The sequence below is a fragment of the Tachyglossus aculeatus genome (assembly GCF_015852505.1).
Source record: "Tachyglossus aculeatus isolate mTacAcu1 chromosome 12 unlocalized genomic scaffold, mTacAcu1.pri SUPER_6_unloc_1, whole genome shotgun sequence".
In the NCBI taxonomy this organism is placed as follows: domain Eukaryota; kingdom Metazoa; phylum Chordata; class Mammalia; order Monotremata; family Tachyglossidae; genus Tachyglossus; species Tachyglossus aculeatus.
In genome coordinates this window covers 10,306,992-10,329,939 of record NW_024044828.1, presented here as the reverse complement: position 1 = coordinate 10,329,939, position 22,948 = coordinate 10,306,992, and the positions used below count along the sequence as shown (strand labels likewise).

Here is a 22,948-nt window from a genome sequence, read left to right as displayed (position 1 = left end):
AGGAGAGAGAGGGAGAGGGGAGACGGAGTTTTATTTTATTTTGTTAGCATGGTTCTGTTCTCTGTCTCCCCCTTCTAGACTGTGAGCCCACTGTTGGGTAGGGACCGTCTCTATATGTTGCCAGCTTGTACTTCCCAAGCGCTTAGTACAGTGCTCTGCGCACAGTAAGCGCTCAATAAATACGATTGATTGATCGATTGAGAGGGAGAGAGGGAGAGAGAGAGAGGGAGGGAGAGAGGAGAGGGAGTTTTATTTTATTTTGTTAGTATGTTTGGTTCTGTTCTCTGTCTCCCCCTCCTAGACTGTGAGCCCACTGTTGGGTAGGGACCGTCTCTGTATGTTGCCAGCTTGGACTTCCCAAGCGCTTAGTCCAGTGCTCTGCGCACAGTAAGCACTCAATAAATACGACTGATTGATTGGTTGATTGATCTATTCTATTTATTTTATTTTGTTAGTGTGTTTGGTTTTGTTGTCTGTCTCCCCCTTCTAGACTGTGAGCCCACTGGTGGGTAGGGACCGTCTCTAGATGTTGCCAGCTTGGACTTCCCAAGCGCTTAGTCCGGTGCTCTGCGCACAGTAAGCGCTCAATAAATATGAGGAGAGGGAGAGGAGGGAGAGGAGGGAGGGAGAGGGGGAGAGGGGGAGAGAGGGAGGGGGGAGAGGAGGAGGGGGAGAGGGAGGGGGAGGGGGGGAGAGGGGGAGGGGGGAGAGGGAGAGGGAGAGAGGGGGAGAGGGGGGAGGGGAAGGGGGAGGGGGGGAAGCGGGGAGAGGGGGAGAGGGGGAGGGAGTGAGGGGGAGGGGGAGGGAGAGAGGGAGAGAGGGGGAGGGGGAGAGAGAGGGAGAGGGGGGGAGGGGGAGAGAGGGGGAGGGGGAGAGAGGGGGAGAGAGGGGGAGAGAGGGAGGGAGAGGGAGAGGGAGAGGGAGAGGGGGAGGGGGAGGGAGAGGGAGAGGGAGGGGGAGAGAGAGAGGGAGAGGGAGAGGGGGAGGGAGAGGGAGAGGGAGAGGGAGAGGGAGGGGGAGAGAGAGAGGGGGAGAGAGGGAGAGGGAGAGGGGGAGAGAGGGAGAGGGAGAGGGGGAGAGAGGGAGGGAGGGAGAGAGAGAGAGAGAGAGAGAGAGAGGAGAGAGAGAGAGAGAGAGAGAGAGAGGAGAGAGAAGGAGAGAGAGAGAGAGAGAGAGAGAGAGAGAGAGAGAGAGAGAGGAGAGAGAGAGAGAGAGAGAGAGGAGAGAGAAGGAGAGAGGGAGAGAGAGAGAGAGAGAGAGAGAGAGAGAGAGAGAGAGAGAGAGAGAGAGAGAGAGAGAGAGAGAGAGAGAGAGAGAGAGAGAGAGAGAGAGAGAGAGAGAGAGAGAGAGAGAGAGAGAGAGAGAGAGAGAGAGAGCAGAGGGGGAGTCCGCCCTGCGGTGACGTCACGCGACGGCGCGCTTGGCCTCCGTGCGATGACGTCGGCTGGGTGTGGGCGGGTCCGGTCCGGCGCCCCCAGCTGAGAGGGCCCGTCACACGGCGCCAGTTTGAATGAAGGCTCCGCAAGATGGCGGACGCCGGCCTGGGAACGCCGGGAGGTGAGGGCTCGGCAAGGGCCCGAGGGCGGGGCGGAGCGGGCGGGCGGGCGGGCCCCGGGGCCGCCTGGGCCCTCCCGGAAGGGGGGCAGGGAGGGGAGGGCGGCCCCAAGGGGGGGGGGGGCCTCCGCACGGCCCGCACGGCCTCCCTCCCGCCGCCGCCGCCGCCACGGGACAGGGCCGGGCCGGGCCGGGCAGGGCCCCCCTCAACGGCCCCGACCCCCGCCCCGCCGACCTCGGGACCGAGCCCTTTGTCTACTTACTGATTTACCTCACGTGTCCACATCTAGTCTATTCGTTCTGTTTGGTTAACAGGTTTGGTTTCGTCGTCCGCCTCCCCCTGCTAGACTGTGAGCCCGCTGTTGGGTGGGGGCCGTCTCCAGATATCCCCAGGGCTTGTCCTTCCCAAGCGCTTAGTCCGGTGCTCCGCACACAGTAAGCGCTCAGTAAGCACGATCGAATGAATGCCGGGGGAAGAAGGCTCCGGGCCCGCGAGAAGCAGCGTGGCTCGGTGGAAAGAGCCCGGGCTTTGGGGTCCGAGGTTGTGGGTTCGAATCCCGGCTCCGCCACACGCCTCCTGTGTGGCCTTGGGCGGGTCGCTTCTCTGAGCCTCGGTGACCTCATCTGTAAAATGGGGATTAAGGCTGTGTGGGGCGACCTGATCACCTTGCATCCCCCCCCCCCAGCGCTTAGAACAGTGCTTTGCACAGATGCCATCATCATCATCACCACCGACACGGGCCCCACTTGGTCAGCCACGCTGTGCTAAGCGCTCGGGAGAGGACAACACAATGGAGGCCCTAGACGCGAGCCCCGCCTGCCTGCATTCATTCATTCCATTCGACAAGCGCAGTGCTCTGCACACCGTAAGCGCTCAGCATTCATTCATTCATTCCATCGGCACGATGGAATGAATGAATGAATGTTGAGCGCTTACGATGTGCAGAGCGCCGCAATAACAATTCATCATAATAGCCGCGGTATTTGCTAAGCGCCGACTGTGGGCCGGGCACTATTCCAACCGCCGGGGTGGATGCGGTAAGAGTGATGGCATTTGGGAAGCGCCTATTATGAGCCAGGCACTGCTCTAACCGCTGGGGTGGAGGCAATAAGAGCAGTGGCATTTGGTAAGCGCCTACTATGTGCCGAGCACTGTTCTGAGCAACTAGGGTAGATACAATAAGAGTGATGGCATTTGGTAAGCATTTACTATGTGCCAAGCTCTGTTCTAAGCAACTAGGGTAGATACAATAAGAGTGATGGCATTTGTTAGTCGCTCTCTATGGGCCGAGCGCTGTTCTAACCGCTGGGGTGGGTACAGTAAGAGCGATGGCATTTGGTAAGCGCTTACTATGTGCCAAGCACTGTTCTAACTGCTGGGGTGGGTACAGTGAGAGCGATGGCATTTGGTAAGTGCTCTCTATGGGCCGAGCGCTGTTCTAACCACTGGGGTGGGTACAATAAGAGCGATGGCATTTGGAAGCGCTTACTATGTGCCAAGCACTGTTCTAACCGCTGGGATGGGTACAATAAGAGCGATGGCATTTGGTAAGCACTTACTATGGGCCAAGCTCTGTTCTAAGCACAGGGTAGATACAGTGAGAGTGATGGCATTTGGTAATCGCTCTCTATGGGCCCAGCGCTGTTCTAACCGCTGGGATGGGTACAGTAAAAGCGATGGCATTTGGTAAGCGCTTACTATGTGCCAAGCTCTGTTCTAAGCAACTAGGGTGGATACAATAAGAGCGATGGCATTTGGTAAGCACTCTCTATGGGCCGAGCACTATTCTAACCGCTGAGGTGGGTACAGTAAGAGCGATGGCATTTGGTAAGCGCTTACTATGTGCCAAGCACTGTTCTAACTGCTGGGGTGGGTACAGTGAGAGCGATGGCATTTGGTAAGTGCTCTCTATGGGCCGAGCGCTGTTCTAACCGCTGGGGTGGGTACAATAAGAGCGATGGCATTTGGTAAGCGCTTACTATGTGCCAAGCACTGTTCTAACCGCTGGGATGGGTACAATAAGAGCGATGGCATTTGGTAAGCACTTACTATGGGCCAAGCTCTGTTCTAAGCACGGGGTAGATACAGTAAGAGTGATGGCATTTGGTAATCGCTCTCTATGGGCCCAGCGCTGTTCTAACCGCTGGGATGGGTACAGTAAAAGCGATGGCATTTGGTAAGCGCTTACTATGTGCCAAGCTCTGTTCTAAGCAACTAGGGTGGATACAATAAGAGCGATGGCATTTGGTAAGCACTCTTTATGGGCCGAGCACTATTCTAACCGCTGAGGTGGGTACAGTAAGAGCGATGGCATTTGGTAAGCGCTTACTATGTGCCAAGCTCTGTTCTAAGCATGGGGTGGATACAGTGAGAGCGATGGCATTTGTTAATCGCTCTCTATGGGCCCAGCGCTGTTCTAACCGCTGGGGTGGGTACAATAAGAGCGATGGCATTTGGTAAGCGCTTACTATGTGCCAAGCTCTGTTCTAAGCAGGGGGTAGATATACAGTGAGAGTGATGGCGTTTGTTAATCGCTCTCTATGGGCCCAGCGCTGTTCTAACCGCTGGGGTGGGTACAATAAGAGCGATGGCATTTGGTAAGCGCTTACTATGTGCCAAGCACTGTTCTAACTGCTGGGGTGGGTACAGTGAGAGCGATGGCATTTGGTAAGTGCTCTCTATGGGCCGAGCGCTGTTCTAACCGCTGGGGTGGGTACAATAAGAGCGATGGCATTTGGTAAGCGCTTACTATGTGCCAAGCACTGTTCTAACTGCTGGGGTGGGTACAGTGAGAGCGATGGCATTTGGTAAGTGCTCTCTATGGGCCGAGCGCTGTTCTAACCGCTGAGGTGGGTACAGTAAGAGCGATGGCATTTGGTAAGCGTTTACTTTGTGCCAAGCTCTATTCTAAGCACGGGGTAGATACAGTGAGAGCGATGGCATTTGTTAATCGCTCTCTATGGGCCGAGCGCTGATCTAACCGCTGGGATGGGTACAATAAGAGCAATGGCATTTGGTAAGCGCTTACTATGTGCCAAGCTCTGTTCTAAGCACAGGGGTAGATACAGTAAGAGCGATGGCATTTGTTAATCGCTCTCTATGGGCTGAGCACTATTCTAACCTCTGAGGTGGGTACAGTAAGAGCGATGGCATTTGGTCAGCGCTTACTATGTGCCAAGCACTGTTCTAACTGCTGGGGTGGGTACAGTAAGAGCGATGGCATTTGGTAAGTGCTTACTATGTGCCAAGCACTGTTCTAAGCACTGGGGTAGATGCAGTAAGAGTGATGGCATTTGGTAAGCACTCTCTATGGGCCGAGCACTGTTCTAACCGCTGGGGTGGTTACAGTAAGAGTGATGGCATTTGGTAAGCGCTTACTATGGGCCGTGCACTGTTCTAAGCACTGGGGTAGATGCTAATCAGGTTGTCCCACGTGGGGCTTAGTCTTAATCCCCATTTTACAGATGAGGTAAATGAGGCACAGAGAAATGAGGTGGCTTGCCCAAGGTCACACAGCAGACAGGCGGCAAAGCCGGGATTAGAACCCACCTCCTCTGAGTCCCAAGCCCATGCTCTTTCATTCATTCATTCAATCGTATTGAGCACTTACTGGGTGCAGAGCATTCTACTAAGCGCTTGGGAAGTATGAATCCACTAAGCAACGCTGCTTCTGTACTATTACTACTACTACTACTACTACTAATAATAATAATAATGATGTCATTTGTTAAGCGCTTACTAATGTTGGTATTTGTTAAGGGCTTACTATGTGCCAAGCACTGTTCTAAACACTGGGGAGGTTACAAGGTGATCAGGTCCCACGGGGGGCTCACAGTCTTAATCCCCATTTTGCAGATGAGGTAACTGAGGCACGGAGAAGTGAGGTGACTTGCCCAAAGTCACACAGCTGACAAGTGGCGGAGCTGGGATTTGAACCCATGACCTATGACCCCAAAGCCCGGGCCCTTTCCTCACTGAGCCACGCTGCTTCTCTAAACCCTTGGGAGAGCACAATATAATAGCAAACGAGCAACACCCAAGGAGCACCTAATCTAGCAGACAGATCAATGGAGAAAATCCCAACTCATGGAGACCGTGACCCTAGGGGCTTGGGGGCGTTGAGGACTGAACTGAGAATGAGATTTGGCACCAGATGTCGTTCTGTCTGGTATTTCTCTTTTAAGCCCCCTAACTCCCTCTGAACTTCTCTCTGGACCAAGAACATGTCTGTCTCACCGCTGACCCCTCATCCAGGTCCCCCCACTGCCCTGGAACTCCTTTCCCCCTTCATATCCGACAGACCACCACTCTCTTCATCTTCCAATCCTGACTAAAATCACATCTCCTCTCATCCTAACTCCACATTTCCCCACGCTATTCATCCCCTCTCTAAGGTTACCCATGCACTTGGCTGTGTACCCCTTAAGCACTTTCATACCCCACCCCAGCTGCCCAGCTCTTATCTAGATATCTTTTTTTTATGGTTTTTGTTAAGCGCCTACCCTGTACCAGGCACCGTATTAAGTGCCGCGGTTGATATACGCTAATCAGGTTGGACACAATCTGGCCCACACGGGGCTCACAAGTCTTAATCCCATTTTACAGATGAGAAATTGAGGCACAGAGAAGTGACTTGTCCAAAGTTATATGGCAGACGAGGCAGAACCGGAATTAGAACCTAGATCCTCTGACTCCCGGGACCGTGCTCTGTCCTCTAGGCCATGCCGTTTCTCGAGATGAGATATCCTTCTACTCTGACAGAGTCCCCTATCCGTAATCTATTTTAATGCCTGTCTGCCCCTCCCAAGTGCTTACTACAGTGCTCTGCACAGAGTAAGTGTTTAGTAAACGCCATCGATTGATTGCTTTGGCTCCTGCCGCCAAGCTGAAAGGCAATACAAGAGCTCTGGAGCAATTGACCGCCCGCCAATACCCTCAGCAACTAGAGAGTCTCTGCAAGCAGTACTGAGTCATGTTCATCTTTGGGCAAAACCATTCGTGGCACCGTGGCCCAGTGCTTAGTACATTGCCTGGCAAATGGGAAGCGCTTAACAAATACCACAATTAATACTATTATTCAGTTTTTGTTTCGACCTGCACCTGAAAAGGAATGATTTAATTATGTAAATTAACTGTCCTGAAACAATCACACGATCAGAACTCAACCAATACACTCCACTGGTCCTACTGAAAAATCCGAGGACCAAGAGTGGGTTGCCCCTTAATCTTTCGTGTAATTAGCAAACGGCAGCCTGAGGCAATGGAGAATGGAGGCAGCATCAAGCTTACACGCAGTAAGTAGGGGCTGAGAACAACTGACATTCGATTTGGTGAACTAAACCCATGTTTGTTAAGGTATAAATGCTACCTTTTGAGTGGTTGAAGGGCTTTCCAGTTCACTTCAATCACTGGTCGGTGAAGTTTGCGTTTTCTGTGATTGCTGTTCACCACTCAGAGATCTAAATTGGGATGCAGAAATTCTGGTCTAAGTATCTCAGCCTCATTAGCAAAACACAATACAGTGAGAAATCATGTTTCTTAGTAAAGTAGGGGCTGTTTATGTTCATTACACTGAGAGTTGGACAACTTGTATTTTGGCCCGCTGCTTTAAAAAATGATAGCAGAGGCATTCCGTTCTCCTAAAGTGTGGGGTTTACCTGCCTGGTGAACGCCATGCTAAGGAAAACTCGTGGTACTCATATCTTGGCTGATGCCACACACAAACACATAGCAGTTCCTTCTGACATTGCATCTCGTTCTCCCCCAGTAGGTGTGCTTTGGCCAAGGATGACACTCCAGTTCCCTAATGCAGGTAGTGAGCATATAAGATGTGGAAGAAGTGAGTGTATGTGAAGTATTAAAAGAATCAATATCCTCTTCGTTGTGCTCATAACTCTTGGTTTTATTTGCTTTAATGATACTGCATTACAGCTCAAGCAAGACAGCAACTGGAGTTAAAATTTCACGCAGCCTTCCAAAGTGGGAAAAGTATGACCTATACTGTAGGTATGTGTTTTCCAACTGTGGTATATGACTTAATTTCCAGTTCTTTTGTTTCTCTTTAGAGTTGACCATACGGGAGAACAAGCTTTGTAGACTTTGGTGAATGAGAAATCAAAACCTTTACATGGCCTCTTTATTTGGCTACATAAACCTTAACGCACCAGTCATGTATTGTGTGCCTACTGTGTGCAGAGTATTGTACTAAGCTCTTGGGAGAGTTCAGTAGAGAAAGAAGGCACCATCCTTGCCCACAAAGAGCTTATAGTCTAATGCCAAATATAGAACTTGGCAAAATATTATGTATTTTTAAGAGAGCTGTATTTAAACGCTGAAATTATCTCACAATTGTTTTCTCGTTCTCCAGAAAGTGACTACTTTCAGTACTGCTTTGCTCTTAAACTATGATTATCTGCTTGTGTTTTCTAGCTATAGTCCTTTCACTGATTGGGATATATTTTCATCTTGAGAAAATCTAGAAAAGACTACAAAATAAAGAGCGCCTCTTAAGGCTTTCAATTTCAGCTTGAGGACTCTTAAATGATATGTGTTTATGAGGTACATTTGCATCATGCACAATGTGTACAAATTACTAATTCAGAGGATGGAGATGTAATTTTTTTTTTTCTTTTTACTAAGACTAGGCTTTTCGTAAGTAAAGGATCCTATTTTCTTATTGTAGCTTGGTGTGTGCCATGTCTAGCTTCATTTGACACCCTCCAGGAATTGTGTAGAAAAGAAAAACTCACATGTAAATCGATTGGAATCACCAAAAGGAATCTAAACAATTTTGAGGTGGAATACTTGTGTAACTACAAGGTAGAAAAGGTAAGGCAAATATCTAGCCTCACAGAGTCAAAATCAGCACTTCATTTAGTATCTTCCATCTTCAGCACATTATGAGAATCATGGAACTAAGGAAGCATTTTTCTAAAGCTTAAAAGTCTAGGCCATAATAGGATTTTCAATCTATCATAGACATTGCCAGAAATTTTTCAGATGCAAAAGTACAAAACCAAACACTAAACCATTTTTGCGCTTAGACATTACGTTGCACTAAAATCAGAGCGTCTTTTCGTTTGTTGCCCAGGACAATATATGTAGGATGGAGATTTGTCTTTTTCTATTTCTTGGAGTTTCTGGATGTGGAAACAAATTTATCTTTTCTGCAAGCCTTTCTGTGCTGAAGGGAGTTGACCTGCCTTTAGTATGAGCCAGAGGAATATGTTCTCATGTACATTTATTTTGAACATGGATTAATATGCATTTTTTTTTTGTTCCTGGGAGTTGCTAACCACTTTAAAATCTGTTGAATCCATTGATTTAACTGTGTCACATTACTGAGGTATAGAATACCTACTCATCCTCTCACTTTCAAAGCACTTCTGAGAAGATAGGGGACAGCTGTCATTTTCCTCCAGGAAACAAGCCTAGACAAATCTAGCGATTAGTCCAGAGACAAAACTGAGACTGGACCTTGAATTTCCCAACTTCCAATGTTCATTGGTTAGTGATAAATGTATCTTTTTTCCCCCCTGCCTTCTGGTAACAAAAGTTGGTAGCCAACTAATTAAAAAAAAAAACCCTTGTCTTATTGGCTGGTTTTTTGTTGTTGTTTTTTAATTGTCTGCAAGCAGCTTCAAGCAGGATCTCAGACTAAGATGCAGAAAACCATGGTCCCACAAGGGGCCGGAGTTGTACAACAACACAAACACACGCATGCATGCACACACACCTTCCAGAACCGAGGGAAGCAGACAGGGAGGGATCCCTTGGTATCCATGACAAAGCCCATCTGTCCACAGGTGATCAATCCACAATCCTGTATTGTAGTATAAATCAGTTTTATAAGTTTAATTATTCGTTTCCCACATCCGTAATTCACCATCCCCTTCCCGCCCCTTTAACTGAAAAGGCAAGGTGGGTTGTCTGTCGCCCAGTAGGAGGAAGACAGGGGAGAATTGGCGAAAGTTGAGAAGGCCTAGTACCTGGAGATAGCCCGCAGCGCCTCTTCAAAGTACCCAGAAAGATACCCTCGGTGTCCCACAGCAGAATTTGGTCTATTGGCATATCTGAAGTGTTCAGTTCCCACAAAACAGCCGTGGGCAGGACTGAGAGGGCCAAGGATGGGATGCTCCAGAAAATAGACTTTTCCCAACTTCCAGGGAGGATGGCCACCGTGGCACCCCAGCCCACTCTGCAGCCACCCCACCTAGCCGAGCCATTTTACGATGCTCGTGGCTTCACGTGTCAACCACCATTTTTTGTTTCCAGGACTCGGGTAAATAGATGCTTCATGTGTGTTGATATAGCAATAATAATCACGGTTGGAAGTGCTTTTTAATAGGCGCCGAGCATGGGACAGTTACACGATGGTCAGATCTGGCCCAGTTCCTGTCTCCCAAGGGGCCCCCAGTCTTGAAAGATATCATTTTGTCCAGGCATTACATGAAAAGGAAGGAGTCAGTTCACATTAAAAATTCATAGCTCTTCACTCTCACCAAAAGCCCTAGAATGTGCAGAGGTTAAAACAAAAAGAAATAACTGTCACTGTAAATTGAATCAAGAAGGAAAAAATGCTTGGGAGATTGTGCCATTCTGCCACATTTTTAATACTGTTTCTTTTTCTTCAACTGCTCTGAAAGAATGCTGTTTACTAGTGGAGGGTGCTCTTGTAGATATTTAATTTTGGCAAAAGCTTGTTGGAAACCACACAGTGAACTTACACCCGCTTTTGTATTTTAAGGATATGGAATATTACCTTGTAAAGTGGAAAGGATGGCCGGAGTCCACAAACACCTGGGAGCCTCTGGAAAATCTCAAATGTCCCTTGCTTCTTAAACACTTCTATAATGACCAGCGTCTGTATTTGTCAAAGATGAAGCAAGGGAAAATAATAACTCTAAAGAACAACGTTAAGATTTTGAGGCCCGCGCTTGCCAAGTATATCGTAAAGAAGGCGAAACAAAGGATAGCTCTGCAGAGGTGGCAAGAAGAACTCAACCGAAAAAAGAACCACGATGGGATGATATTCGTTGAAAACACTGTGGACCTGGAGGGTCCCCCGGTAGATTTCTACTACATTAATGAATACAAACCCGCTCCCGGAATCAGTTTAGTAAGTGAAGCCACAGTTGGCTGTGTGTGCACTGACTGCTTCTTTGAAAAGTGTTGCCCGGCCGAAGCCGGAGTCCACTTGGCGTATAATAAAAACAACCAGATCAAAATCCAGCCGGGCACCCCCATCTACGAATGCAACTCCCAGTGCCAGTGCGGGCCCGACTGCCCCAATAGGATCGTGCAGAAAGGCACGCAGTACTCACTCTGCATCTTTCGAACTAGCAACAACTGTGGCTGGGGAGTGAAAACCCTGGAGAAAATTAAGAGGATGAGTTTCGTCATGGAGTATGTCGGAGAGGTACTTGTAACTGCCTAGTTTAAGAACGCAAATGACTTGTAATCGACTTGTGCGGGCTCGTGGATTTTTTTTTTCCTCCCAAATTCTCAAGGTGCCAGGTCTACATTAAGCCAGCATGCACTGAGATTTCCTATATATGTGTAGAAATTAATGTCTGCCCGAACGTGGCATCAGCGGAGATTTATAGAAATAAGCCTATTGACATGTTTCACCAGACTCAAGATTACTTGGGCCTTTTGAAGAGAATGTAGTGACAACAGGAAGTATTAGCTGTTATCCTTTGTTAAATTATTACAAATTAGATGATCAAGAAAGTGCATTAGTTGGGCAGGGAGTGTGTCTACCATCTCATTCTCCCAAGCTCTTCCTATAGTGCTCCGCATACAGTAAATGCTCAACAAATACCATTGACTGATTGATTGCCTGCTGTATGGGGAGTACTGTACTAGGCGCTTAGGAGAGAAAAACGCAGTAAAATTGATAGATGATGAACCAAATCCTGTTGATCGACTGATCAACAGTCAGTCATATTTTTGAATGTGTCTGTTATATCGTACCCTCCCAAGCACTTAGTACAATGGTCTGCACTTAGCAATAATAATAGTAGTAGTAAGTGCTCAGTAAATACGATTGACTGACGAATCACGTTGGCTTGTATCTGTAAAATTCAAAACCAGGGGAGCAGTTTCCAAACAAAAGCTCAAATCCCGGCTCTGCCAATTGTCAGCTGTGTGACTTTGGGCAAGTCACTTAACTTCTCTGTGCCTCAGTTACCTCATCTGTAACATGGGGATTAAGACTGTGAGCCCCCTGTGGGACAACCTGATCACCTTGTAACCTCCCCAGCACTTAGAACAGTGCTTTGCACATAGTAAGCGCTTAATACGTGCCATTAAAAAAAAAAGTCCAGAGAAGAAGCAGTCAGAAACGAACTGGCTTTGAAGAGGTGGAGTTTCCTTGTTTGCCATCAGTGGTTTGTTTAAATGCTAACAAGTGAAACTGGCATGAAGAAGACTTGGCTCAGTGAAATGTAAATGAGCTGAACCTTCCCTCCTCAAGAAAGTCCAAGGCTTTCTGCTCCCACGCTTTGAACTGCAAAAAGCAATTTAGGTTTTAGCATCTGTCCAGGCCTGAGAGATAATAATAATAATTATGGTGGCATTTAAGCACTTACTATGTGCCAAGCGCTGTTCTAAGCACTGGGGTAGATACAAGTTAATCAGGTTAGACACAGTCGCTGTCCCACAAAGGGCTCACACTCTTAGTTCCCATTTTACAGTTGAGGTAACTGAGGCCCAGAGAAGTGAAGTGATTTGCCAGAAGTCACACATCGGACATGTGGCAGAGCCCGGGATTAGAACCCAGGTCCTTCTGATTCCCAGGCCAGTGCTCTAGCCACTAAACCACGTTGCTTTTCTGAGAGAGAATTGACTGTGGTTGCATGCGTGGCCTGCTTTGTAAAACTGTAAAGGTGTATGTGCTAGTATCAGCTGGGCTACAGCTAAGACATGAGCTCATCTAGCAATTTGGATTCTTGATGTGAGTTTGATCTCTTTACGGTGGGCCTGTTTAAAGTCATTTCTCATAGAATGGGTGAAGAGTGGGTAAGGAAAATGTTACCTAATGCTTTCTAATTTGTTGGTTTTTTTAATCCGCTGTTGTTGAAACAATTTCTTTGGTGCCCTCCCAGTATCTTGTTCAAGTATGAAGGACAACAATATGTAGATGTTTCAGAAGAATTTTTGAACTGGCAGTCCTTAAACTTCTGACGCATTTGATTCCAGAAAACCTCAGATCCTAACAGCGCGTCAGAACCAATTTCCTGTCTGAGTAATGAAATAAATGGGGCTTGGTTCCTGAACTAAATTTGATTAAAATTACCTTTATCAGTTTGTGGATTAGTAATATAGGTACACTGCTGTATTTCTATTATAAATAGAAATCATACTGACAAAAATTCCATAAGCTAAAAATACATAAAGAATCGTAACATATTACTGTACTGTTTAATGTGCAGGCTCCCTGCCTACAAATTATCTAAAAAGCAAGCTTCCCTTCCCTGGCTTTTTTTTTTCTATTTTTGTATGAAAAATAGACTAATAGGTGAATCTGTCTGGAGAGGTTACTTCTCTGAATGTTTCTCCACAGCTCCTGAGCCACCCCATCCCACGGCCACACCTGGGCCCACCTCTCGTCCGTCACCTTGTGAAGCTTTTTGAATTTTCTTTCGATTTTATGTAGTTCTGGTTGTGCACAGCCAGGCCAGGCCTTTCCCCAGGTCAGGGCAACCCCTCGCCCCCAAAACCACGACAGCTCCTAGCCCTACCCTGCCCCCCTCTCCCCCAGCCCCCTCATCCAGGGGCCCGCCCAGTCATCCCAGATCCGCCCAGTTCATGTAGCTGTGGTCGACCTGGAAACAGGTCAGGGGGAATGGTGGTGACGGTAATCCCTGGCCCCAGCTACCGGGGCTGTGCGGGTAGAGGCTACCATTGGCCAAAGACCTGGTCAAGTACATCTGTGCTTATAAATAAAGTGGCAGTGAGTGAGAACAAGTGGGCAAGGAAGCACGGGACAGCTGGCTGTAAGCTCTTTGAGATCAGGGAGCTTGTCTGCCAACTCTCCCAAACACTCAGTATAATGTTCTGTACCCAGTAAGGGCTCGGTAAATGCCATTGATTGATTAACAAGGAAACAGTTTAGGGAATTGGGGTGTTACATGGGAATTGGAGAGGCCAAGGGGGCTAGGAGGGGATGAGGATTAAGTACCTGATCATCAGCCAGAGTCCCCAAGAAGGGTCAACCCATCCATCTTCCTTCCAATGCAGGACTCTACAGTTGTAGGCTCTAAAAGAAGCTTGTGGGGCCTAGCGTCAGATGGGCAGATCGGATGTCTTAAAGCGGAATCTGAAGGTGTAAAGCCAAAAAAGTGTAATTTTAGGCAATTAGCAAATGAGAAGCAATATCACCTAGTGGAAAGACCACGGGACCTGGGAGTGAGAGGACCCGGGTTTGAATCCTGGCTCTGCCACTTGTCTGCTGGGTGGCCTTGGGCATGTCACCTAAGGTCTCTGTGTTTCAGTTATGTCATCTGTAAAATGGGGATAAAGACTGAACTTTATGTGGTACAGGGACTGAGTCCAACCTGATTATCAGTCATATTTCAGTCATATTTATTGAGCGCTTACTACCAAAATAAACACTTGCGAAATACCATTAAAAAAAAAATCTTCTACTGGTCAGAAGTTGAGGACTGCCTGTATGAAAATTAATTTGAATGGAAGCCGTAATTTATTAGAAAAGCTGGCAGTTTGGGGGGTTTTTCTCCTCACATTTTAGGCACTGATCTGTTGAGGTATCATCAAATAACTAACGACTTTATTCCCTTTTCTCCAATCACATCTAGCCTTTTGCATTATATCATTAACCTTAAAATTTTTTGCAAACTTTGAAGGCTCTTTTGTTTCAGTCCAGGAGTATTTACCAAATGCATTCTGTTCTTCTCTTTAGGTAATTACAAGTGAGGAAGCGGAGAGAAGAGGACAGCTCTATGATGATAAAGGAATCACATATCTCTTTGATTTGGACTATGAATCTGATGAATTTACAGTGGATGCAGCTCGATATGGAAATGTATCACATTTTGTGAATCATAGTGTAAGAGATTGTTTCAAGTTCAAACAAGGCTTTTATTTTTGTGGACTAGGTTTTCACTTTGCAATTTTAAACACTTCGTAATCCCCTTCCCCCATTCAACTCTCTAGGAGGAATTTATCGTTGAGTAAATTGCAAGCAAAAACTAGTCATTTTCCTCCTAGGCAGTAAGAAACACACTTTCGTAGTGCGCTTCTGCCACCTCAAACTTCCCTTTAAGATTAATGTAAAATGAACAGATCCTTTGAAAGGGCCACACTTTTCCCTGGGAACTATGCCGAGATTCATAGTCAAGTCAATTAAGCTAATAAGTTTTATTAAAATTGGTGACCCAAACTCATGTGACACATTTTCAGTAAGACCTTTTTCTCATAGACACATTTTTCATGTAACCATAGAACAATAGTGGAGCAGCTATACAGATACATTCTTAGAAGGTGTTTTAAGAATACCAAATAATAAATTCCGACATTTACTGTCACTTTCCCCGGATAACTGAGTTGCTTAGTGGTGCCCCAACACTGCGAAGGAGCAGTTAGTTAAATATGGGGCTATTAGTTAGCCTCTTTTGTGTAAGGAACTCGTCTGTTGAGTTCTACTTTGTTCACACCCAGTGGTGTGAAAGCCTCAGTTCAGCAGTCCGGGTTCCTCAGGAGAAGGCACACAATTGAAACAATAACCTAAGATTTTGTAAATGAATAATATACAATATAAAGTATTAAATAATGCCGGGCGGGAGGGGAGATTTACATCTAAGCGCTGGATCCTGGATCCTCAAATTCAGAGGCCAGGATAATGAATTTACCCCTTTTCTATCATAGAGTGTATATTTAGTAGAAAGCCAGTTGACTGAAGTAACTGAGGCCTGAAATTACTCCAAATAAGTATAAATTTGGCTGGTGGAGCAAAATTGGATTTATGTGCCTCATATCAATCAGTTAATCAGTGGTATGTATATATTGAGTGCCTACTGTGTGTACTGTGTGTAAATGTGATCCCTTCCCCAAAAGAGCTGACAAAGCTAAGTGGCATGCTCAATTTTGGTTGGTCATTCAGATCTTTTTTTCACTACGTATTTTCATCAGCCACAGTTCAAATAATTAGCTTCACTGTTGTACAGATTCCACAAAAAGACACAGTCCTCCCCAGTGCCCTTGTCTGCTAGGAGTTCTGGCTATGTTAGATAGAATAGTATCAATTCAACCGTTGTGGCTATAAATCACATTCCAGACATGTTTGTGGTCGGGAAAGACTTGGGAAATTGGCAACTGAATTTTCAGGGGGACATCAAAACCGGGGTCTGGGTCACAGGACTGTGCAAAGCTTATGAGCCCTGGTTGAGAATTGAGCAGACATTGGCATTCCTAAGCAAACATTCACAGGATTGCTTCCCGGTTCCACTTCTCTTGGGTTGTGCACTGCTGTCTCTGTTGAACTCTGCCCCGACCTTGGTGGCAAGTGTACCTTGCCAGGCTAAGGTGATGGCACAAATAGTGGCATGAAATCCTGCTGTGCTGCCCACACTCGACCACCTCCCCACCCCCAGACTGCCACTGACCACTCTCTAAAAAAAGTTCAGTCACTAGCTCTGTGGCAAGTTGTGTTTCATTTTCACTTTTTTTGGCAACCACAGGCCCCTCCTTATGAACCTTGTACTGTGCTGCTGCAAACACAGTGACAGAGAGTATAAGATTCTAACTTGTCTTTTCAGTGTGACCCAAATCTCCAGGTATTCAATGTCTTCATCGATAATCTTGATACTCGTCTTCCTCGGATAGCATTATTTTCTACCAGAACAATAAAGGCTGGAGAAGAACTCACGTTTGATTACCAGATGAAAGGTACGGTTTTTTTTGAGTATGGTTTAGGCCTTCTGATTTTAGAGTGTGGTGTAGCCATCTGTGTTGCCAATTGATTTATTTGTGAGTGCTCAGCACTTAGTAATAATAATAATAATAATGTTGGTATTTAAGCGCTTACTTTGTGCCAAGCACTGTTCTAAGCGCTGGGGAGGTTACAAGGTGATCAGGTTGTCCCACGGGGAGCTCACAGTCTTCATCCCCATTTTACAGATGAGGTAACAGGCACAGAGAAGTGACGTGACTTGCCCAAAGTCACACGGCTGACAAGTGGCGGAGCTGGGATTTGAACCCATGACCTCTGACTCCAAAGCCCGTGCTCTTTCCACTGAGCCACGCTGCTTGTCTGTACAGTGCACTCCGCACAGTAAGCACTTAAAAAGTGCTATTACTGTGAACTAATTTTCAATAACCTATCTCCCAGCAATGTAATTTCAAAATTTGGGTTCCCTGGGAATGTTATGAAGTTACTTTCATGGTAGATTTAATAGATTTGCAAGTATTAGGCTATTTAAAAAATATGGAAATTATACAATTCCTATGTATTCCATTGGGAGAGTTTTGGCAAACAGCAAGAAACATTCATTTTTATCCACCGTTGCATTAAGTGCCTTTAGGTAGCCTCACTGTTTTGGCCCGATAAGCAGAAGTGCATAGTTTTTAGTGCAATTTAATCTCTGTATCTTAGATTTTTCTAGACAAAAAAAAAAGCCTCAACAATTCAATATTTCCAATTACCTTCCTTTTTTTTTTTTTTTCACTCCCCATCCCCCCAATGCATGTATTCTCGTAAATTCAGGTTCTGGAGACTTGTCTTCTGAGTCCATCGACCTCAGTCCAGCCAAAAAGAGAGTCAGAACTGTGTGCAAGTGTGGTTCTGTGTCTTGCAGAGGTTACCTCAACTAAAATTTCAGGATGCAGACCTGAAGATGGAGGCAGTTATTTTACAAACACTGTAAATGTAAGATAGGAAACACATTTTAAGGCCATCAGTCCCCTTTTAGCAAGTGAATTTTTTATATTTAAGTCTCTGAGATATTTTTACACAATTTTAAATCAAGATTATGCCTTATGTTTTCCTAGTTTACTGTTTTTCTTTCAGAACAGCATTAGCCAAAGACACATTCCTGATGTGTATGAGTCTGGAATTTTGGGAGCATGCAACCTCAAGAATGTTCCTCAGAGTAAATCAGACCATCAGTGTTGGATGTGGTGTGGGCAAAGAAAGCTATGAAACAAGAGCTGACTCCATAAGGGAGTTTTTGTTTCGTACAAAAGTGCTGCTTATGAACGTGCAAGTATTAAGCACCGGCTCTCTGTATGTGAGACGAACATCGAGTTTGTTGATTTAGCTACATTTTTTGAAAATTTAAAAAAAAGGATCATTTTATTGATTTGGGACTAGTGTGGAACTGAATATCAAATCTACTCTATTTTCTAATTTTTATAAGGAATGGGGGGGGAATTACTGATACTGAAATTTGTCAGTCTGAAAGTAATTATTCAAAACTAGAATTGCATACCTTGTAAAAGGTATATTTATGTCTACCAAGCACCAGAGTGTTCTTGAGAACAGTGTTACTGTATATCTATTCAAGAGTTTATTAATGTTTCACAGGACCTAAATATCTCATGCAGACTTTAATATGCTTAGTTTCCAGGTAATGTAACCTACCATTCATTAATTATGGCATTTTCCAACGATTTTATGTTTACTGCTGTTTTTAAATGGCTTCTGGTTTATACATGAATCGAGTGGAAATATCCACTAATGAGAGCTGAGTTTGTCTTGGCCAAAATCGTGATTCTGAAACGTGGATCTGTTGGAATTGGACCTGTAACTTAAAACAAAAAATCAGTCTTTATGAAAGTTTGAAGCTCTACGGATGGTCTTGAGGATTTCTAAATGGCCTTAGAAAATATGTGGTGAGGTACACTAGTGCTTGATAAGTTAATTCAGCAGTGTTTATTTCATGGACTGCGAAGAAACTTTATGCTAGCAGTATTTTTTTCTCCCCAAGATTGATTTTTTAAAATGTCAGTAGAAATTGCTAGTATTTGCAGACTTGAATCACAGGTGTAATGTAAAGCCAACTGGGTACTGAGATTTTTGGGATTGATGCAGTAAGGGGGAAAAGGCAGTCACTGATAGGTAGTATCTATACTACAGTTTGTAGTACAGTTTAGCCCAATTATTGCAACATGTAAGGAGGGGAGATGTTTGTGCCAATATAGTTTATTATTGAAGATGGTGACAAGTAACACCCGTGTGGCTGTAATGAACTTTGGGAAAGGGCAGTGTAGAGTAATATAGACATAGCCCAGGACGCAACGGGGTTACGTTCTCTGAAAATGTGGATGTGCCATGAATGATTGATTAGATCATAGGGTATATTTGCCCCTGGTCTTGCATACCATTAGTTAGGCTCTGTGGCAGAACCTACTCCGTTCTCTCCTCCACCATACCCTACCCCTCTCTCCCCCAAACTTGGTCCCTCTCCCTCCTGCCCCCTGATCCTTCCCCCCGCCACATTGTGACACAACCCCTCTAACCCTTCCTTCTTGTAGCCCAGTCTCCCTGCCCCATAATAATAATAAAAAATAACAACAATTGTGGTATTTGTTAAGCATTCACTATGTGCCAACCACTGTTCTAAGTGCTGGGGTAGATTCAAGATCATCAGGTCAGGCATAGTCCCTGTCTCACTCAGGGCTCACAGCCTAAGGGAGAGGGAGAATAGGTATTCCCCTATTTTACTGGTGAAAAAACTGAGGTACAGAAAAGTAGTGACTTGCTCAAGGTCACAGAGTAGGCACGTGGCAGAGTCAGGATCGGAACCCACATCTCCTGGGTTCTGAACTCTGTACACTGGATCACACTTCCCCATTCAAAGCTATGGGGACAGGAAAGGGAGGAGGAGGCTGGAGGGGAGGAGGCCCCTTTCTTTGTTCCCACATCTTTGCCCTTTTGGGGCAGGGACTTAGGAAGAGACCGCACCACTCCAATCCTGCCCCTTTGACGGAGGTGGGCTGCTACACTCCGGTTTCCTCGAGGGCAGGGATCTTGTCTTCCTACTCTTATTATACCCTCCCAAGTGTTTAGTACAGTGCTTAGCCCAGAACTCAGTAAATACCACCGATCGAAGGGAGGAAGGGGGTTGCCTTCAGCCTGCGGCAGTGACTACTGGGGTCATTAGGGTTAGTTTTGAAAAAAGAATAATTCCTGGAGTGAGAGGGGAGACTGGGGAAGGGGGTCCCAAGTTCAGGGAGAGGTACTGAGGGTCAGGGAGGAAAACGCCTGGGAACGGGAGAGGTGGATAAGGGACCAGGAAAAGGGATGAAACTACTTACCAGCCGTTGGGCTACTGTTTGCATATGTGGGAAGTAGGCCAGGTTGCATCTGTTGAGGGGTTGCCCTGTACACTCTGTTATAAAACTCTGAAGTTGCAGTGTCTCAATTCAGTAAAAGATTTCCCTGTTGAATAATGAGATGGGGTCTTCTAGAAAATAGTTGGATGAATAAGAAAAACTTTTTCCCACCATGGCTGTTTGCTGCTGCTGCTGCCTATCTATTGTTTCAGGCTCAGTTAATCAGTGGTACTTACGGAGCGCTTACTGTGTGCAGAGCACTGTACTAAGCGCTTGGGAGAGTACAGTATAATAGAGTGGTAATCACTTTCCCTGCCCAAAAAGAGCTTATAGTCTAGAGAGGGAGGCAGACATTAACGTAGGTTACAGATTGTGCTGGGGTGCCTATCAAGTGCATAGCCTCTGCATAAGCTCCTCTCATTACCATTGCTGCTGGGAGAAAGAGGGAAGGGGAGGGATGAGGCGGAGAATAGGACAGGGAAGGGATCCAGCTCCGGTCCCAAGTGAGCTTTACTCTGCCCATCCCAGTAGGCCCGCTGGGCAGGCCATCAAGGGAAGATGGCACCGTAACCCGGGTAAAAACGGCTCTCATCCTCCTGGTAGTCAGCACGCCCGTTGCTACAACGAAGATGGCATTAATACGGAAGGTGACGATCGGCCTTATGCATAGTTTAATTTCAAATGTATAATTGGTCAGGTGACATCAAAAATCATCCTAGTTCCTCAGACGAAAGAATTACCGAAGATCTCGTGGCCAAACCTGGGGCACACGACGGCTTCAATTATTTTAAAGATGTCAGCTTAAAATTTTTGCTTAAAATAGCTAACGTGTCATTTTTTTAAAAAAACAACCTGGGTCAAGATTCATTATCCAGGACCATAATAATAATAATAATAATGGCATTTATTAAGCGCTTACTATGTGCAAAGCACTGTTCTAAGCGCCGGGGAGGTTACAAGGTGATCAGGTGGTCCCTCGTGGGGCTCACAGATTTAATCCCCATTTTCCAGATGAGGGAACTGAGGCCCGGAGAAGTTAAGTGACTTGCCCAAAGTCACACAGCTGACAATTGGTGGAGCTGGGATTTGAACCCATGACCTCTGGGACCATGATTTTGCCAGTTTGTAGTACTACTTTACAAATTAAAACCGGAGCAGATCTAATGGGAAAATGGGGAAAAGAGACGCCGTTTGTTCATTTTTGCCTTGCATTTTACTGATGTTGAGAGGTAAGTCAGCAGAACTACGGGAGCTAGGTTGCTGATGATATGTAGCTGGGGAAAAAAGTATTTTTGAGCAAAGCTAGTTTTTCATTTTTAAGAGATTTGAAAAGTAACAGTCACCATAGCACTAATTGCAGAGATATTGCTGAATTTTCACAAATAGGTTTTAAGCCCCGAGTGCTTAATGCCAACCTGCAGTATGAGCCGACCCTGTTTGCTTGTATCCACCCCAGCACTTAGTACAGTGCCTGGCACATAGTAAAGCGCTTAACAAATATAATAGTAATAATTATTATAATTATTATTATTATTATTAAGAAGATGAAAGAAGAAACTGGCGAATTCCATTGACCAAGATAATTCACCATAAGGAGCAGCTGATAGGTTTCTTTTCGGAGAAGCGTGGAACACTACTACCCCGTGGAACCAGCTTTGTCAGCCCTGGACATGTACAGATTGTCATCTAGTCGGTTGTCCGTTGGAGCAGAGAAAGCACTGACCCCATAGACAGCTGTTCAGTAAGAGCATTTTCAGAGACAAGGATGTGGAAAAGGGGGATTTAAACTAGTGAGCCAACAGACTTGGACGAAGTTTGTTTTAAATACTACATACGAATTGTATCGAATTTGTTTTTCCTGTACGTAGTGGGGACTGTGTCACCTATTGGGTGATACAAATGGTAATCTCAGGAATATTTTATTTTTTTTTAATCATCATGGGATGTGTACATCTCTGTACTAGCTAATGATTCTTGCAGTATTTTGTTTTAAAATGGTCTTTTCTCCAACAAAATAAATTGTGTTTGGATTTTGGTGTTTTTTACTCTAACTGAAGCATCGTCTTTTTTTGGAGCTCTCGGAGAAGCAGCGTGGCCTAGTGGAAAGAGCACAGGCATGGACGTCCGAGGACCTGGGTTCTAATACTGGCATTGCCAATTGCTTGTTGCGACCTTGGGCAAGTCATTTAACTTCTCCGTGCCTCAGTGGCCTCAACTGTAAAATGGGGATTAAATCCCATTCCCTCCTACTTAAACTATGAGCCCCCCGTGGGACAGGGACTGTATCCGCCCTGATAAACTTGTATCTACTCCACTACTTAGAACAGTGCCTGACACATAGTAAGAGCATAACAAATGCCATTAAAGAACTCTAACTGACATCGTCTAAGAATACTCTGGCAAGGTGGAGAAATGGTTTTATTCACCTAGCGACATGTGGCCTAATACACAGGCCAGCCTTGTGATTTCTTTTTTTAAAATATTGATGAATACATGTTTCTTAATGGCCTTCCCATAGGCTGGCAGCCACCTAAACCAGATTTGCTTGAAGCCTAGCGAACGAGGACTAAAAGCGTTCAAATGAGGTAGTGGAAACATGATGCTTTTTCCACGTTCTTGTGAAAGGCACTGCCTCCTGAGAGGCCCCCAAATTTTGTCTGATTGTAACTCCTATTGTAAATCCTCACCTCACTCTACTGTCAGCCTACTGGGTTCCCCGGAGGCTGGGAAAACTTGAAATGCTCACTGTTGCTATGGAAAATGTGATACCAGCTTGGCTTGGGGTGACATTTCTAATGCCGTTAGCTCCGTGTCATTCTAGGAATACTTCTTTTATCTAGACAGGCCAAGATGGGCTCATGTTAGCTGCTTAGTTAGGTTTGCCCCTTCACTTTTCAAGGAATAAAACTTGGCCCTGTGAAGACTTGGCGCCTTGCCCTGTGGTATAAAAATACATTTCGCCTACCTCTCCTGAAGAACTTAGTTAACTGCATGCTGTACAGTGATATTAAAAACCAACATTTTCCATCTGCCCTTGCATAGCTGTATGTGATATGTCCTTACAAGTTTACTTCCAAGCAGGCCAGATGATTTAAA

The 22,948-nt window shown here is 45.6% G+C and overlaps 1 protein-coding gene across 4 annotated transcripts; it reads left to right on the top strand.

The window, feature by feature from the left end:
- Window positions 1-1,496: 1,496 nt before the first annotated feature.
- SUV39H2 (suppressor of variegation 3-9 homolog 2) lies at window positions 1,497-21,903 on the top strand. Of its 4 annotated transcripts, none has more exons than XM_038741009.1 (7): window positions 1,498-1,557; window positions 7,487-7,561; window positions 8,238-8,383; window positions 10,302-10,973; window positions 14,481-14,627; window positions 16,336-16,465; window positions 17,283-19,138. In XM_038741009.1, the coding sequence occupies exons 1-7, from the start codon at window positions 1,527-1,529 to the stop codon at window positions 17,387-17,389; spliced, it is 1,308 nt and encodes a 435-aa protein (XP_038596937.1). In that variant the 5' UTR covers window positions 1,498-1,526; the 3' UTR covers window positions 17,390-19,138. The 4 variants fall into 4 exon arrangements, with proteins under 4 accessions (XP_038596938.1, XP_038596937.1, XP_038596936.1 ...); XM_038741008.1 differs by lacking the exons at window positions 1,498-1,557; window positions 17,283-19,138 and adding exons at window positions 6,232-6,849; window positions 21,394-21,903; XM_038741007.1 differs by lacking the exon at window positions 1,498-1,557 and adding an exon at window positions 7,202-7,367.
- The last annotated feature ends 1,045 nt before the right edge of the window (window positions 21,904-22,948 follow it).

Coding starts and splice junctions, on each gene's coding strand:
- SUV39H2 (XM_038741007.1), top strand. CDS start 7,229: ATGCTAAGGAAAACTCGTGGTACTCATATCTTGGCTGATGCCACACAC. Junction 8,384..10,301: donor GTAACTACAAGGTAGAAAAG/GTAAGGCAAATA, acceptor TTGTATTTTAAG/GATATGGAATATTACCTTGT. Junction 14,628..16,335: donor CACATTTTGTGAATCATAGT/GTAAGAGATTGT, acceptor TTGTCTTTTCAG/TGTGACCCAAATCTCCAGGT.